The 18,696-nt window shown below is 41.9% G+C and overlaps 1 protein-coding gene across 3 annotated transcripts; it reads left to right on the forward strand.

The window, feature by feature from the left end:
- Positions 1 to 1,300: 1,300 nt before the first annotated feature.
- On the forward strand, positions 1,301 to 10,551 carry LOC103357741 (protocadherin alpha-C2-like). 3 transcript variants are annotated; one of them, XM_008282427.1, is made up of 3 exons: positions 1,301 to 4,153; positions 6,257 to 6,293; positions 7,278 to 10,551. In XM_008282427.1, the coding sequence occupies exons 1-2, from the start codon at positions 1,718 to 1,720 to the stop codon at positions 6,266 to 6,268; spliced, it is 2,448 nt and encodes an 815-aa protein (XP_008280649.1). In that variant the 5' UTR covers positions 1,301 to 1,717; the 3' UTR covers positions 6,269 to 6,293; positions 7,278 to 10,551. The 3 variants fall into 3 exon arrangements, with proteins under 3 accessions (XP_008280649.1, XP_008280650.1, XP_008280648.1); XM_008282428.1 differs by having other exon boundaries at positions 7,281 to 10,551; XM_008282426.1 differs by lacking the exon at positions 6,257 to 6,293.
- Positions 10,552 to 18,696: the final 8,145 nt, after the last annotated feature.

Below are 18,696 nucleotides of genomic sequence, written 5' to 3' on the forward strand. Positions count from 1 at the left end.
CAGTGTGTGTGTTTTTAAGCTTATTATGTTGTGTAGAATCCTCATTAAAAGTAACCAATCTGAAAAGATTTACCTGAAATTTAGTGGAGTGCAAATGTAAAGCAGCATTAAATGGAAATGTTCAAGTACATTGCAAGTACCTCAAGATCTTACAGTAGTACAATACCTGAATGAATCTACTTACTTTCCACTACTGGCTGTAACCATCAAATTATCATCAGAGACGAAAAGAGATGACAAAACACAACGTTCCTGAACATTCTGTTCCAAAATAATAATTGATTATCAATTTCAAGATTTACTTTGCAAAATGCATTTGAAGAACATTCAAGAATATTCATTAAATGATGTATGTTGTCCAGTAAACATATAAATAAATAAAACAAAATATTTGTTTAGATCAAACAAAACAGTACAGGTTAGGTGAGGGAGTAAAATGAGAATATTACGTTGGAACCATGTGGTAAATTCCTCCTTGCTTAAGCGACAAAATTCCCAGAATGACTTATAATAATAACATTAATATCCATCCATCCATCATCTATACAATCCTTACTAGGGTCACAGGGGGGCTGGAGTCTATCCCAGCTGACTCAGGGTGAAGGCAGGGGACACCCTGGACAGGTCACCAGTCTATCACAGGGCTACACTTAGAGACAGACAACCAAGCACACTCACATTCACACCTACAGACAATTTAGAATCACCAATTAACCTCAACATGTCTTTGGACTGTGTGGGAGGAAGCTGGAGAACCCAGAGAGAACCCACGCTGCACGGGGAGAACATGCAAACTCCACGCAGAAAGATCCCAGGTGTCTTCACTAATACTTTATTTTGCACTTTTAAAAACAGGGGTTTACAGACAACGCAAAAGTAGAATACTCAGAAGGCAAAATATCAACAAAGATAAAGTTAAAACAAAGATTCTAAACACAATGTGTCAATAATAAAAGAAATTATAAATTAAATGAAGAAAACTGTAATAGCCAAGTTAAGTCAAGCTACTGTTATCTTTATAGCACATTTTAAACAACAGTTACTGAGCCAAAATGTTTTCTGGGAGTGAAAAAAGACAAAGTTACCTAATGAGGTCAAACATTAAAGTGACGGCCTGACAATAATATATAAAATGCAATGCAAATTTACCTTATTAATTTAAATATTAGGATTAGGATCCTACAGTATTATGTGGTATAATTTAGATAATTAGTTTTGCTACATAACTATACATATAAAAACCCAACAAATCCAAAGTTTCCTCATAAGCAAACATATTAGCAGCAGTGAGGACTTCCAGCACAACCAGCATCAATTGTTTTAATTAAGTAGCATGTTCATAGCATCTATTCTTTTTCCTATAGTCTGGCAGCATTTAATACAAACTTCTATGCACAATATTAAATATAACACTGTTTGTTTTTGTTAAATGCAGGTATCAGACTTTCAGCATGAGCCCCCTCTGGCTCCAGTGCGGCCCCCCCTACACCGGGCCTCTCAGACGCTCGGCGCGCCCCTGCAGAGCGGCTCGGTGAAAGCCCCGCTCCTCCAGCGCCGCTCAGCTCTCCATGGCCTACTGCAGCTCCAGCTACAACTCGTGGAGGCAAGAATGACACCGGCGCTCCCCGACATCAAAGCAACCTGATCGTAAGGGCGGATCTGCTTTCTTTTTTTTTTTTTTATAATCTTAAAAAAATTAAAATAAAGGAACACCAGAATGATGGCGCTTATCTTTGCACCTTTACGGACTCGGTTAGTCGCGGTTATTTTCACGTTCACTGCGCTGTGGGGATTTGCGCTCTCCATCACTCGGTACTCTATACCGGAGGAAATGGAAGAGGGTTCCTTTGTTGCCAATCTGGCCACGGATTTGGGTCTGGATGTTCGCAGCTTGGAGGAGCGCAACGCCAAGCTCGATGTCATTCACAGCAAAAATTACCTTGACATCAACAAAGACACCGGGGAGCTGGTGATCCGGGAGAAGATAGACCGGGAGAGCATATGCATGACTAAAACCACCTCGTGCTTTCTGAAAATGGATGTCATACTCGCAAACCCCGTGCGCATTTTCAACATCGAGCTGGAAATCATGGACATCAATGACAACGCGCCCGTGTTTCGCAGGAAGACAATGCATTTGGACATTACGGAGTCAACCCCTCCCGGTGAGAGGTTCTCATTGACAAACGCGGTGGATGCGGATGTGGGGGCGAATTCTATCAAGACCTACTATCTGAGCGAGAGCAAATACTTCAACATCGACATCCAGACGGGCAGCGATGGCTCCAAATATGTCGATTTGGTGCTCAGTGGTAAATTAGACAGAGAGGAGTATTCGGTTCATAATTTGATTCTGACCGCTGTGGATGGAGGGGTGCCTCCCCGCTCCGGAACGGCCAGCATCATTATTAACGTCCTGGATATCAATGACAACGCCCCCCTCTTCAGTCAGCCGGTGTTTGCAGTGAATGTGTCAGAGAACTCAGCAGCAGGTACAGTGGTGATGACCTTAAACGCAACAGATTTGGATGAAGGCACCAATGCGCAGTTGATATATTCATACACACTGTACACCTCAGAGAAGACTCAAGAGCTCTTCTCCCTTGACCCGAACTCAGGTGAGATCAAGGTGAAGGGGGTGATCGATTACGAGGAGAGTCAAAGTTTTGAGATGCACATACAGGCCCAGGACAGAGGGGCCAACCCCCTGTCAGGACACTGCAAAGTGACGGTGTCCGTCACAGATCTGAATGACAACTACCCCGAAGTGACCATCAAGTCTCTGAAAAGTTCCCTGACCGAAGACGTGGCCGTGGGGACGCTGATTGCAGTGGTGAGCGTCAGCGACAGGGACTCCGGGGTCAACGGGGAGGTGGCGCTCTCCCTAAATCAGCAGGAGAAGTTGCCGTTCCTCCTCAACAAATCGTCGGAGGGTTTCTTTGAGCTGCTGGTGTCAAAGCCGCTGGACAGAGAGGTCACGAGCAAATACGAGCTCATACTGAGGGTGACGGACAAAGGCTCGCCGCCCTTGACTGAAAATGAGACCATCACTTTAGAGATCTTGGACATCAATGACAACGCTCCGGCGTTCTCCCAGTCCTTCTACACAATCCATGTTGTGGAAAATAATTCACCAGGGGCGTTATTGACCTCTCTGAGTGCATTTGACCCAGATCTCAATGAGAACCAGTACTTGGTTTATTTCATAATGGAGAAAGAGATTGTGAACACGTCTATGTCAATGTTATTCTCCATCAACCCTGAGAACGGTGATCTCTACGCCCTCAAGACCTTCGACTATGAGAGAGAGAGGGACTTCCTGTTCCACATTGAGGCGAGAGACTCTGGTGTTCCCCCGCTGAGCAGCAACGTGACTGTTCACATCATCATTCTGGATCAAAATGACAACACTCCTCTCATAGTGTCACCTTGGCGGGCGCAGGGCTCCGTCGTGGAGGAGGTGATCCCCAGATCCACAGATAAGGGGCACCTGGTGGCCAAAGTGATCGCCATCGACGCCGACTCCGAGCAGAACTCCAGGGTCACGTACCAGCTCCTGCAGATCACTGACGCCAGCCTCTTCAGCCTGGATCAGTACAACGGCGAGATCCGGACGACCAGGATGTTCAGTTACAGAGACCCAAGACAGCAGAGGCTGGTAATAGTTGCCAAAGACAACGGCCAACCTGCCCTCTCTGCGACCGTCACCATCAAGATATCCACAGTGGAACATGTCATGTCCTTCTCAGAGACTACAGAGCTGCCACTCGAGTATGACGTCTTCACAGACCTGAACCTGTACCTGGTGATCGGGTTAGGCGCTGTGTCCTTTCTGCTACTGATAACCATCTTGGTTATTATTGTGCTCAAGTGTCAGAAACCGAAACCAAAGGCCATCAAGATCCCCCCAGCCAATAGAAACAGCGTGATCAGCAGAAACAGCGTCATCAGCCAGAGAAGCTCCACCATCGCAGATTCCACCCTGATCTCCAGCGACGCCTACTGGTACAGCCTGTTCCTCGCAGAGACCAGGAAGGGCAAAGTGGTCGTCAGACAGCCCATAATCCCCAAAGGAGCCGGGTATTTTGTATCCAGTATACCAAGGAGCATAGGGCCAAGTGAGACCACAGACTCCAGAGCGTCCACGCTGGAGGTATGTTCAATGGTAGCTGGGTTTGGTAGAGATTAATTATCATTAGTCAAGAAAAGAAAGTCAGATGCAGGACAGCTGACTTAGTGTGGTGTTAAAAGTTCTGACGAATCATGTTTCTCCTGTAGAGTGGATAATTGTTTTGTTGAATTTGCTGTAGGCGTCAGAAAACTGTCTTTACTACTGTACAGATCCCACCACCATTTTATTGTTTTACATTTTAATGCCATATTTGCAAAATTAGAATGACAACTTCCTCGTATCAATATTTTATGTTTCTGGTAACATAGTAAAGTAGCTGTCAACTATGAAATTATTCAGTAAGTATTTTAATTATTGATCCGTTAGTCGGAGCTATTTTTAAGAACAAAAAGTCTGAATTGTCACATTCCAGCTGTTTAAACTTGAATGTTTTCTTCAGCTAAATGAATATATTTCAGCTGTGGACAAAACAAAACATTTGATGACATCATGTTGGGCTCTGGGATGCATCAATTGACATTTTCTGCTATTTTATCGATCAAACAAGTAATTTATGAATTAAGAAAGCTATCAGCAGATTAGTCAACATTTAAAATAATCAATAGGTGTGGCCCTAAGTGGTATGAACTGCTTTAAAGTTGAAGATGTTTTGTGGATGTCCTATGCGCTCTGTTTTAGCTCTAAAGTGGTGGGAATTTATTTAAGTAGTGCATTTAACTATAAATTTCTTTAGTCCTTTAAGTACTATCCTTAAGTTTTTTAGCTTTGCTTGAGTATTTTTGTTCTTTGTACTTGTACGCTTCATTTCGGACGGAAATATTGTACTTTTTTATCCACATCTTTAATTATTAGCTGCTTTTCAGGTGAAGAATTTGTGTAATTTGCTGGAGCGGTCCCACCCTTACTTATTGAAATGTATAATATATAAAAATCTTAATACACAACAAAGTCTATGATGCAAAGTAGTTCAAACCAACTCAGCAGTAAAGTGCCACTGCACCAGTATCAAGGATATGTTTTATTTCATGGCGCGTCAGCACATCAGCTGCTTCTGACGCTCATACTACATTCTTCTAATAATACGTCTGTATTTTCACGAAGCAGGACTTTGAATGGAGGCCGTTAACTTGTCACATTTTCAAACTGTTACACCGCCACTCTTACTTGCATAAAGGATCTCAGTACTTCTTCCACCGCTCTGACTCTCACGCTTACTTTGACGTGCATTCAGGTTGACACCACTGACTGGAAAAAAAATCACTGCTGGTTTTATTATTTAGTTTGTGTCTGTGTTATGAGTGTGAGGTTTGGAGTGTAGAGTGCTCACCAGCTGATTTCACTCCGGGGGGAACACTTTTAACTTTTCTTCTGGTGACGCTGAAATGCGATACAAGTGGAAAAACAAGAACGGGACCGACGTGTTAGCGAGGATGACGCTGTGCGATTGCTGCAACTTATTTCTTTAACATTATGCTGCACTGATATATTGAAATATACAGTATAATGAACCATAATGCAGCTAATTTTAAAGGCTGCCGAAAATTTTGTTCTGAATTAGTTACAGCTAAGATAACACAGCGCTACCGATTTTTCATTATCTGTGTATTTCTAGAACAAGCTATCTGCACTTGTATTGCATAATTAGGCCAAACACACCCACCTCATCATCCTCCCAAAAAAAAAAAAATGTGCCACTGTTTGATGTCTTGTGTAGTATGTAGGTCATGTATTGCAGATGCATAACACACAATCATGGTGTAGCTAGTAGGCGTGAGAGGGGGAGTACTACAAAGAAGCCCAGACACGGATGGGTTCTCTTCAAGGACAAGAGATAAGGCCGCGCTACGTGAGATGCATTATGAATCTGCGGCAGCGCTCTGGCGCACAGTAGACTGTCATCGATGTAGAGCTGCTGAAAATGATCCAGATGTTGTTTGTTCTTTGTACAGCTGTACCTGCAGAGTAAACCGAAGCGAGCGATCCACTGCGAGATTAAACAACATGAATATGCATGATGCACCGATGCGTATGGGAGAGAGACGTTTGTGTATGATGTATTGTGAGTTTGAGTGTCTGAGTTTCACACGTTCCACTGAACTTGTCTTTTTTTTTTCTATTCTTAAGTACTCAAAATGAAAGGAAGTCCATTCTACAACTGGAGGTATGCTGGTTGCTAACTACATTCTGTAGAGCCACTATGATTGTGTAGATCTTCTATCCTTTCCCCCTCCCACCCTCTATTTGGTATACATGTTTGGTTTGGCTCAAATTTTTTTGGGTTTGATAAACTGTCACAGATTCCAACGCAAATCTTTGGGGTAATCCTTCAGTCGACATGTTTTCCTGATTAAATAGAGCAGAATCCGATATTTCCATTTGTCCCCAGTCAGACGGTCCCTCACAAATAAAACGCTCCGCTCCAATCCGACGCCACTGAAATTTAAATTGGCCGCTCTCTCGAGTGAGAAAACCTATCAGCTTATACTGAGAGCTGAGATTAGAATAAAATTGGCTGCTGGTCAGATTTTGTGTTGTGCACATCTGGCATCTGGAGATTCGGGGCAACGTGATGGCACAGATAGAAAAGAGATAGAGAGAGAGAGAGAAAAAAAAAGGATTAAGGAATGAATTGTCCTGAATAGGTTCTCAGCGTGTAACATACCTGTGAGCAGCGGCTGTATCAACTAGCTCCACATCCCTGCACACAAACTCCGTTAGACCATCAGATCTGTGGGAAATGGAATACAGAGCCTTGTTACTCCCCTCTGTCGAAACTTGATAGTTGTGACATTGGCCCACCAAAATACCAAATAGCACATTGTGATGCCTGCTTGTGCATGCTTTAGTCACTCCCTCTGCTTCCCCTAATGGCTTTGTCGTATGTTATTTCGCTTGTGTATGTTACGGATTTCTATGGATGATTTGGTGAAAATTGTGGAAAAAAAAAAATCTGACTAAAAAAAAGAAAACATACACTCAAACATAGAACATTGATTTACCCTTGAACGTAAATGTCCCTGAAGTCCAGTGAAACATCCACGATGGTGGCAGTAACCAGTCACGATCCACTGTTGCATGAGTGATGACTTTCTCTAAGTTTAGATTGAGCTTCTGTTGTGGCTAATTCTATGTTCTGTCTCTTTAGCAGGAGCCCAGAAGAGAACTGCCATGATATAATCATCTCTTCATGGGAGTTTCTGGCTGAAATTCTTCCTCTGACTCACAAAGAAGATGTAAAACAACTCTCCTCCCCTCAGCCCCCTCTTGCTCCAAACCCCTTCTTTCTCTCTCCGGTCCCTCCGATCCCACGCACAGACATCGACCACTAATCACCTCAGCTTTCTGCCGTCGTTATTCTTTTTAAGCATGAATCTGCATGGTTCTACGACATGTTCAGAGTAGTTTTGGACAACGATTTGAAAACCATTAATGGCAGGATATTATTCTGGACGTTGCTAAAAGAGGCCTCATGTAGTAAATCATTCCCTCCTTAGTGCTTTGAAGCTTCTTAATGGACAATTTTGCCTTCTCTCCACGGCTGTGTGCTGTAGTTCTAGAAACCATCAGTAGTTTGTCATATACTTAAGTCATGCAGCGTTTTTTTTTTTAAAGCAAGAACTGAAAACACGCCTAATAATAATAATAATAACAATAATAATGAAACACATGAATCAGGGTGAATATGCTTCTTCCATAAATCTGATAAGTACGTAACTGTAGCTGGTTATATCTAGAGCCCGACTGATGCTGGATGTTTGGGGTCGATGACGAGTTTAGGAGGTAAAAAAAAATCTGATTTTGATCCGTTAATATTGTTTATATTTACAGTATATGAGTTGAAAAGGGAACATGATGGGGTCATTGTGTATTTCACAAACTAGTTAGCAACTTATAATAAGGACAAACTTGACTGTGCAGCACCGTCTGCTCACCTCTATACTCTGCTACATGTGCTGCCGACAGCTTTGAGAGTATGTAAACAGTGGAGTCGAAGGTACACTGCTAGACAAACTATGTGATGACATCCTTTCCAAAATACCCCAATCTGTGAAAAGGAAGCTGTATCGGACTACAAATATGGCAGAACTGCTATATCTGAAACAGACCAGTATTAATAGTAATAATAGCGGCCAACTGATACATCGGTCGGGCTCTAGTTATATCTCTGATTTAGGCTTTGCCCTTGGTGTTTTTTTTCTAAATGAAACGTTTCTACAGTGTTATGAGTCACGCTGTTAAGTCAGGCTCGTATTATCATCTAGTAACTTTCTGATAAATGTAATCAGTGGTTCAGTTTTAGGTATTTTTTTTTTATTTACGATGTTTGTTGTGCTCAACAAGTTACGAATGTGTGAAAATGACAAAAAGAAAAGAATGAAAGAAAATTGTAAAAAAAAGGCAAAAACAAACAACAACAAAAAAGAAACCACAGGCCATGCATTGTTTCTGTTCTTATTTGATTGTAGATAGTTCTATAGAAACGATAACGGAGGTCGAAGAAGCAAAAACGAGGCAACTAATGTGCAGTTCAAACCTGATCGGACTGCCGAGACATGAATTCCACTTGCAATACTGAATTTTCTGATCCAAATCTAGCATTCACTGTTTCAGCCTGTGTCCTCTTGTTTGGAGGGAGGGAGCCGGGGTGAGAGTGCACGGCGGGAGGCGGGGGGAGGCGCGTCCTCCGATCTGGGTTTTATTCAGGGGTAATCGCAAATTTGAGCGAGGCCGGAGGGGAGCACGTTAAACATTCAAACACGATGAACCGTATTTTTCAAAAACAGGGTCAAATGTCAATTTAACTTTCTTTGTAAGAAGATTTGTTCATCAAAAGCTTTTATCTTCTTTCCCCCCCCAGCAGCTGGCAAATCAAACGACGACTGCATTCCTTCATTGCACACGGTGCAAATTGTATTAATCAGAAAAAAAATACCGTAACAGTGAAAATTTGAAAAAAAAAAAAAAAAGTATTTTGTAATGATAAATACTCTGTTTATTCAAAAGAGTAAGAATATTAAAAATGTATTTATCTTTGCCAGGGTACAAGGGGATACAAGGTACAGGCAAGGTGGTGTTTTATGAATATTCCTGTTTTTATATATATTTTATGTATTAACTTTTAATGCTGCTTTTGTGAGCTTCTTCAAGGGCATTTTGTGTTGCATATTTGTAGTTTAGTGCATAAGATGTTGTTTTGATAGTGTACATAAGTTTAAAAAAGAAAAAAAGAAAAAAAAAAGAAACTAGAATACTTTTCTTGACCTCAAAGGTAGCGCTATTGCACTACTGTTAATCCCAGGACTTTAATTTCTCAGAAACAAGGAGCTTATTAGGACCACTCATTAGGGTGCTAAATGATAAAATGTAATTGCATGAGGTAAGAGGATTGGATTATGAGAAGAAGAAGAAGAACATAGTGTTAATTATAGTTACAGTATTTTAGTGCTGACTCTGCAAAAAAAAAAAAAGAGGAAAAAACTGCTGAACCAATAGAGTGCATAGGAAAGTATTAAGCAGATGACAGCACTTTGAATTTGAAATATGCACTAAATCTAAATGTGATCGCAGCCATCCCTCAGTAACGCAGTGAAGATAGAACATTTTCTGGATGTATCGAGCTCCATATTCTGAGTCAGTGAAAATTGAACCTCTCTCTCTCTTGTCCTCCCTCTCTCACTGTTCCACCAGGCTGCCCAGACATAAACACAGCTGGCAGCCTGTCTGTGAGACTAAAGATGTCACTTAATGAGGGATCTCTTGCTGTGGAGTACGTGTTGTATGTGCAATCGTCGCCCGAGCCGATTGATTCCCCAACATTGCTTCAAGAATTAATAAATTGCACATACGACGAGCTCCTTGTGTGCCTTCCGCAAAAGATAAACGTGACTGTTGATGAATGAAACAATGGCATTTCCTATAGTATTACAAATTACAGCTACTCCCACGATACAGTACCTTAAAATTGTTTGTTGGATTGGGGCTCAGCCTTTTGGATTCAGAGCAGACGTTCTACGAAGAACCAGTAGATGCATTTACTGTAAATTGAAACTGCTTTATACTTTGTGTTTTTTATACAGTAGACCTTTTTGATATCTTCTGTATTCACTGTGATCGAATGGCACAGGAGGTGTTTGTGCTCGATATAGTAAAAAAAAAGTGAGCTCTTTTCTCATTTGTGTACACTGCTCGGTTTTTATTTTCCCCGCCGCTGATCTGCCAGTCAGATTGTACAGTATGCTTCGAGAGTCGCATCAAACGTAATCCAGTTTCCATCCCGCTTCGTGGATCAAAGATAGTATGGGTGAGAATGGTCTTGCTTTATTTTCAAAGTCTAGTTAATTGTCGGATTTTGATGTTGCTTATTTGGCTTAAATGTCCTGCCTGATCATGCTAGTTTGAATAAAGCTTTTTAATCTGTCTTTCTCTTGTGTCGTCTGATGAAGAAGAACGAAACTGAAATTATCAAAAGTGACTTCTGGAATGTGACACACATGCTCTCTCTTCCACTCTCTCTCTCTCTCTGTGAAATTCCCTCACATACACACATTTTGACCCAGTTTCTCTTTATAACGCTCTGTACTAATTCTTGGAAATTGAAAACTAAATAAAGGAGATGTGCCTGCAGTTCAAATCGCAGAAGCAGACAAATAATAGCTTTGTCAGGATTAGTGAAAGCTTTGAGCCAAATTGCAGTAGTCTACTCTTTGCTGTGACCACACAGGGCTCTCGGTCTGCAGTCCTGCGGGAGATGGATGGATGAGAGTCCTGTGACTTTGCATGACAGGCTGTTGCCATTATATTCAGTAGCAGCGAGATTTCCTTCACAGTCTACTGTAGCAATAATATACCTCAACATCCACTATTTACGGATAGAAAGCATGTCTTATGGTGCCAGTAAGATTTTTAATCAGTCTTGCTTTTCAAACTCCATAAAAATATCCAGATTTACAATATTCTTGACTGAGAAACTGAAATGCAACGAGGTGGGAATCTTAATATCCAATATGAAGTTCAAACTATTTCAATGCAAACCAATGCTTACACAGCTTTACAAAACTAGCACTACTATATAGAAGGCCTTGAGGTCCTTGTGCTTTAAAAGAATCTGAAGTAGGTCGGTGGAAATAAGCAGTGCACCTGTGGCTACGTCCATGTGTGCTGAGTGTCGCTGCCATCAATTCTTTCCCCCCAGTGGGCTGCATTTCCTGAACTGGTCCTGTCCATCGCGCTGAGAGTGTTGCGCAACCCAGATGTGATAAACCAGGACAGTGAGGTGCAAAAGTTCACTTGAAGGTGGATTTTGATTTTTTTTTTTTCTCCGTACTCAGTTAACTCTGCAGGGTGTCTTCATTATGTCAGCTGTTTCTAGTATCTAGGCAGTATAGGTGTAGGTGTTGTATGTGGGGCAGCACTGTCCAGCCACTTACATTTGTTTAGGGGTTTAAATAGTGCGACTCTAGTGACATTAAATGGCAAATGGCTTCCCTCTAATAGTCAGAAAACATCAGTTGAAGCCTGGTGGACGGGTGACCTGTGCACAGTGTTCTGTTTTGCTCAGTCTGCACGAAATTCGATTCTTGTCCCTGAACAGAAGCGGGCAAATCTGAAAAATCAATAAGTGGACTGTGCATGTTGTTATTCTGGCCTATGTACACTTGGAAACAGTAGTTTATATACACAGTATTAAAAGACATATAACCTTTTTTTCTCACTGTCTGACATTAAATGAGGTCAAAATTATTTCTTTTTGCTAAACGCCAGAATAATGAGAGAGAGAATTTCTTATTACTTTCTTCAAAGTCAGAAGTTTACATACACTAAGATTACTATCCCTTCAAACTATTTGGAAAGCCCAGATGATGATGTCATGGCTTTGGAAGCTTTTGATAGGTTAATTGATAACATTTGAGTTAATTGGAGGCACACCTGTGGATGTATTTTAAGGCACACCTCAAACACACTGCTTCCTTTTGTGTCAACATGGGAAATCTAAAGAAACCAGCCAAGATATCAGGAAGAGAACTGTGGACCTCCACAAGTCTGGTTCATCCTTGGTATACTTTCCAGATGCCTGAAGGTTCATCTGTTCAAACAATGTTACGCAAGCATAAACACCATGGGAATGTCCAGCCATCATAGCGCTCAGGAAGGAGACGGGTTCTGTTTACCAGAGATGAAGTGTTTTGGTGTGAAATGTGCGTATCAACCCCAGAACTAAAGCTAAAGACCTTGTGACGATGCTGCTGAAGCTGGTCAGAGCGAGTCATTATCCACAGTGAAACCAGTCCAGCACTGACATGGGCTGGAAGGCTACTCAGAGAGGAAGAAGTCATCACTCCAAAAGCAACATAAAAAAGCCTGATTGCAGTTTACAAATGCACAAAGGGACAAAGACCTGAATCTATGGAGACATGTCCTGTGGTCTAGTGGAACCAAAATTGAACTGCTTGGCCTTAATGACCATCGTTACATTTGGAGGAAAAAGGGGGACGCTTGTAAGCCTGAGAACACCATCCCCACTGTGAAGCACGGGGGTGGCAGCATCATGTTGTGGGGGTGTTTTACAAAGTGCATTAAAATATGCACCTAAGTATGCAATTTGAATTTTTCCTCTCAGTCTGAAAGAAGACATGTTCCTTGCTGGTTTGGAGTAATTAGTGGAAATAGTGTGGCGTTAGTAGAAGTTCCAATAACTGTCCACTGCGGGGATGTTATGCATAAAAAGGTTAGAGGGGGGAAGGGATTAAGTGATCACTCAACCAGACCTTCTGTCAGGTGGCAAAACAACATCTGTAGCCGTTGAGTGTTGCACTTACAATACACATATCAATCAGAGAACAGCAGCAGCACTGAAAACATTCTCTTCTGTACAAGTGTCTCCTCAGATGATGATTTGTGGTCTGAAAACGGTACGCTATTAGCACCCCATTATACATCATCATCGAGATTTCTTTGCGCTGTAGTGCGTTAGTCTATTCTTCATCATAAATCATTTTTAAAATCAGTCTCCCTTGAAGTAAAAACAAAAGCTTTTGTTTGCATAGAGCTTGACCAGCAGACAACGGAGCATCGATCCAATAAGTGTGTCTGCGTTCTGTCTGTTGTATATTCTACATCAGTTTCAGTGTCTGCATTTGTATTGAATAATTAAAATCTTCAGTGAAAAGCTTGTTTTTTTTCCCCCTTTGTTAGCATCTCCCTACAGTAATTTTTACATGCCGGTGAACACATAATGAGCGAGATAAGCAGTCGACACCACGGCTGAACATTCCCAACTTGAAAGTGTAGTGTACCATCTCGAAAACACAGATTCAGACAGTCTGGATTTAATGCGTAACAGACCTGGGAAATCATTCCCCTCAACTCACAGGGTGGAGCTTCCCATCTAAGAAGAGAAGAATAATCCTTTATTTAATACATTACAGCACCGTAAAATTCTCTTTCTGCACATCCCGGTGGGGGTCAGAGCCCAGGGTCAGCCATGATGTTGTTTGCTGAAATGTAAAACGGTTACACTTGTTTTCCAAGGTCAAGGTTCTTCCTGCTATGTATTGTAATGCAAGAATGAATAACCTGAATGAAGTCCTGTCTGATAATATGAATGATCTAGTGCGCTCTAATTTACTTCAGCCACACAATAACATTCAGCAGTGCACCTCTAATTGGATCCGTGCTGCTTCCTGCTCCCTCCTCCTCCATTCTTTAATTTTCTTATTCAGAGCCGCATTCATCTGTTTGTTTGGACGGCACAGTATTTAACAAATCATTTCTACTGCTGGACCTGCTAGGAAATATTACATGCCCTGTAGGCATAGGGGGAAAAGAACTGTAGAGGATAATGTTCATATTTACATGCTGATTTTATCCATTTACAGTCGAAATTTATTAAACACATAAATGAAATGAAACTTCTCTGTTTGTACGCTGAGTCTATCAGTTAAACCTTGGACACGGTCAAACCTGCAGCAGAACTCTAGTGTTGAAACAGATGGTTAGTTAGTTCATTTAGATGGTTCACAGCATAAAGCATGGAGGCATGACAAGCAATGCCAAAGAAATCAATATATGTCTTGCAGCATCAGCCAGCAAAGCCTTTTTATTTGTTAGGTAGCTTCCCTGCACCGCTGGCTGCAGGTTTTCTTTTCCTGCTGGATACATTCAATGAGAGCTACATACTGTGACTTATGAAGGCAAATGCTATTTGCTGTTGTGGATTTCACCAGCTGTGCCACTGTGGCTAAGATGACCTCTAGCATACTGACTATTAATACTGTGGTTAGGACATAAATATCAGCCCCAACAAGACAGGCCCATAGGGGAACTTCTTGATGGTGAGTCTGTGCCTGGTTTGAGCAGAGTTGCAGGTGAGCTGGTGTGCTTGAGCTGCAGCGAGTAGCAGAGGGGTGGGTGGAGAAAGAGGCAAGGACTTCATAGATCTGCATATTCCATAAGAGGCAACAGCAGAGAGTTACTGCTCAGTTGTTTTCAATGAGGAAGGGAGTATTTTCACTGGGAAAAAAACAGCAAAAAATGTTTTATTTTTGCTATACAGAGGGGAGTTGTTGGGCTGCAAGGTGGCTCGGTGGTTAGCACCGTTGCTTTGCAGCTAGAGGGTCGCCAGTTCGCATCCCGGTGAGGACACCTGGGATCTTTCTGCGTGGAGTTTGCATTCTCTCCGGGTTCTCCAGCTTCCTCCCACAGTCTAAAACATGTTGAGGTTAATTGGTGATTCTAAATTGTCCGTAGGTGTGAATGTGAGTGTGCTTGGTTGTCTGCTGGCCATCCCCCCCGTGACCCAAGTGAGGATTAAGCAGTGTATAGATAATGGATGGAGGTGAGTTTTTATGAGTTTAATCAATGAACAGAGCGAGGCTTTAAACTGAAAACTTTCAGAATAATTCATGTGACACTGGTTTCGCCCCTTAATAGTAGTTCACAGCACGGCTGTTTCCCTGCTCCAGGCTGCAGATGGCAACTCATGCTCTGGCATGTAGTGGAGTTTCCGCAGACTTGTTCTCTGGTGCCCTCTGCCTTCGCTTTTAGGCCTGAAGTAAGTGGAGGATGTGAGTTTTGTAATGTGTCATCCTGTGTGTGAAAGGGACTTGGGGCCCTGTAATAATCAGTGCAAACCAGACTTAAGACACTTCTTATTTTGATGTGCTATTTAAGATCAGATTATAGAGTTTTCATTTGGTTATGTCACATCAGAGCAGTTTTACCTGCTGGACAGGTTTAGTAGCATCATATTTAAAAGCCCGTGTTGCTGTTAGAATTCCAGCGCCATCAGTCAAAGTGTCAGACAGGCTGTGAGTGCTTGACCCATTTGTGTGAGTGAGTCAGATCAGCAGCAGAGATACCCTGGCTGGAGCCCACGCACAACGGGGTCACGAGTCTTATCACCTAGAGCTTCGGTTCGCGCTACAGTTGGGAGGAAATTGAAGAAGTCCCCGGCAAGCGTCCGGCGAACGCTCGGCTCGGACGGCGTGACTGACGTGTTGTTTGTTTGATTCTGTAATGGGGCTGTGAGAGAAGATAAAACAGTTATTGCATCGCTGCAGAAATTGATATGAACAGGTTGTCGCTCTGATTTAGAGACACACACTGAGCAGGACAGGAATACAAATCTGTTACAGCATCTGCAAAATCCACCGTATAAAATGTTAGATCGCCGCAGACAACATCTGTCTTGTTGCCTTTATATTACATCTGCAAGCTTTTTGTTTGAGGCAGCTGCAGATTAGAGCGAATTTATATCTTTATGATTGTGCTATTGACATGAAAAAGTGCATGCATGAATAAAAACAACAGGCCTTCACATTCACAGAGGAACCAGTGGTCGTAATAGCGGCTGCAGATCTGGAGGCCAGTGGGATGGAGTACTATGATGGAGTTAAGAGCAGCGTGATTTAGGCTCCATCTTGAGTGACGCCTGTGGCAGGTTATTTATGTGCATGGCTGCCCTTGCCATGGGGTCACTGCTGGACTAGTTTGTACTGGACATTTTGTGCTGGTTGTTTTAGATGACTGCGTGCAAACTGGAATCCGCCACGCACTGCGCGGTTTGGTAAAGAGACGAGTCAAAAAATACTCCACAGGAATCACGACAGTTTGCGGAACATTGGATGCAGATGAACAAACAGACGCAGACATAGCTCAAGGATTCAGTTACATCCTGCAGCCCGTTAACTAAAAGTCCAATCAGAACGTACCTCCGGATGAAGGAGGTGGACTGGAAAGGAACGGTGTTGTCTTTGTCGAATGCCAAACATAGCTGCCTCAGATGCTTCGCTGTAAGCACAGATTTGCGAGGGGACAGTACATCAAATTTAGAATGTTGATCACAGCTCGCACATTCATCAAGTTGCTGTTGCTATGGAAACACAAGTCTTATGCAACAAATGTAAAATGGTTCCTATAGCCAGGCAGGTGAACAATCAGCAGCACTTGTAAATGGGAATGTCTGTTCTTTCCATTCAGATCCATGTGATGTTATGTTTGCATATCTGCTGCGAGTGCAGGTGAGTGTGTTTCAGCTAAAGTTTAAGCTCGAGCACTAAGAGGCCAGTGGCTGCCTTTTACCATGAGTCTGGACTTTAAAAGCTTTATAAAGCTTTAGTGCTTTCATTTTTCCATCAACATATCTGATCAATACAGTAAAAACCCAGCCACAGTTTCACTTTGCCAGATTCAGCTGTTAGGTTAGACTGACCTCACATCCAGGGTCACATTTACCAGATTCCTTTTATTTCTGTGCATTTTGGACCCTTTAGGCTAAAATTCGCTGCCCTGTGAGAGTCTAAATTTAAGACTTAAGACAAGCAGGCCTGCTTTCATTCATGCAAATTCTCCTGATCTGAGTTGTTTTCCTGCAGCTGGAGCAGGCAGAGAATCATTATAGTACAATAAGTGTAATATTTTAAACAAAAAAGATGCATATAACAGATTAGTATCTATTTTTCTTCTTTAATTGTACGTCCTAATACAGGCATTTGGCATTACATTCAATGCTAATTCATGTTTTGTTGAGGAAATGTACTGTTTGATTATTAAAACAACACTACATGATGGTCCAGCTGACTGTGCATAGATTATTCAAAGAAGCTGTGATGGCTCCCCTCCATTAGACGCATTCATCCAGTGATCTATTCTGCTTAAGGCTATCAGGACAGCCTTGCCCTGCCAGCTGTTGTGACCGACTTTGCTTGTCTGTTTTTTGGACGGATTTCCCAGACCTTATCTTCTCTCTAAAACAGCATAGCTGCCCTTTCACAGCGAAATGTTCCTGACTGACTTCCTTCTTTCCGGTGGTTTAATTTGCTCATACCAGCAAGCTGAACAGCTACTGTTCCTCGTTACTCGGCTAAAAGCTTTGCTCCACACATTCAGTGGTGTTCCTCCAGTTTCCTTTTTTGGTACACGAGGCCACGGCTGCTAATTCGCTCGGTGCCTGATCGTTGTTATCTCTAGGCTCTACCCCAAATTTTACACTAGAGAGACATGGTTACTGACCTAGCAATCCCGCTTTGGTCTCATTTGTTATGATTCACTTGCTGCTTCAATATGCCTCCATAATAATTCCTGTTTAAGAGAGACAGACATAAATCACGCAGGAATGTTCCTCGAAATCCTGTCGCAAACCTGAGCATTATTAAAATGTTCAATAAATAGAAAAATCTCATCCAACTAACCACCATTTCTGCGATAACATACATTAATAATGAATCAATAGCAAAAATATACACACAGAAAACTGCTGGTGTTAGATTCAGGTGAAGCTGGTTAACAGATTTAGCATTCCAGTTTCCTCTCAGATGTTATTTTAGTTACTGCATCTACAGATATCGGAGAATAATACATTCAAGATGCAATTTACAGTCACGCTTTTGTTTTTAAAATTATTCACCCATTTAATCATAAGATTGCTATACTGTGCATTCTAATTAGACGGTATGATTATGTTCATTATAGCTTTACATCCACAGATCCAAAACTATGCAGGTTAAATACATCACGACACAATGTACTTCCATTTATGTGTAAACTCAGTCTGTAATTATACAATTGTGCAGAATGCTCTGTTGTGGTGACTGGGGAGGAACTGTCCTTGGTGCTGAAGGGGTTCTTTGGCTGGTGCTGCCTTTGTTGAGCACATTCCTGGTTTGTGTACATCCATAAGTGAAGGAAATAAAGCAAAACAGAGAGACTTAATAAGCATGTATGTCAGGAAAGTACCAACTGCTTCTCAGTTTTTTTGATTAGCATGTGTTTCGAATGATCACATACAATCACAATAAGATGTAATATAGCAGACAAGTGTTCTGCTGGTTTTCCATATACAATGCATCTGTTTTTCTAAAGGTTTAGGAGGTTTGTTGAAGTATTTTTTTGCATTCATGTCATCCTCTGTAGACTAATGTCTTAGTGACTCATCCCTAGGTGCTTTATGAATGTCCAGAATGCACCTGCTAATCCCCTGAAGTCCTCAAAGACATCTCACCTATAGAGCCCTGCAGAGTCAACCACCTGCCTACATTAGAGATCCACCATAACCTTCTGTCACCAGC

The sequence above is a fragment of the Stegastes partitus genome, unplaced genomic scaffold, assembly GCF_000690725.1.
Source record: "Stegastes partitus isolate 25-593 unplaced genomic scaffold, Stegastes_partitus-1.0.2 Scaffold271, whole genome shotgun sequence".
Taxonomy (NCBI): domain Eukaryota; kingdom Metazoa; phylum Chordata; class Actinopteri; family Pomacentridae; genus Stegastes; species Stegastes partitus.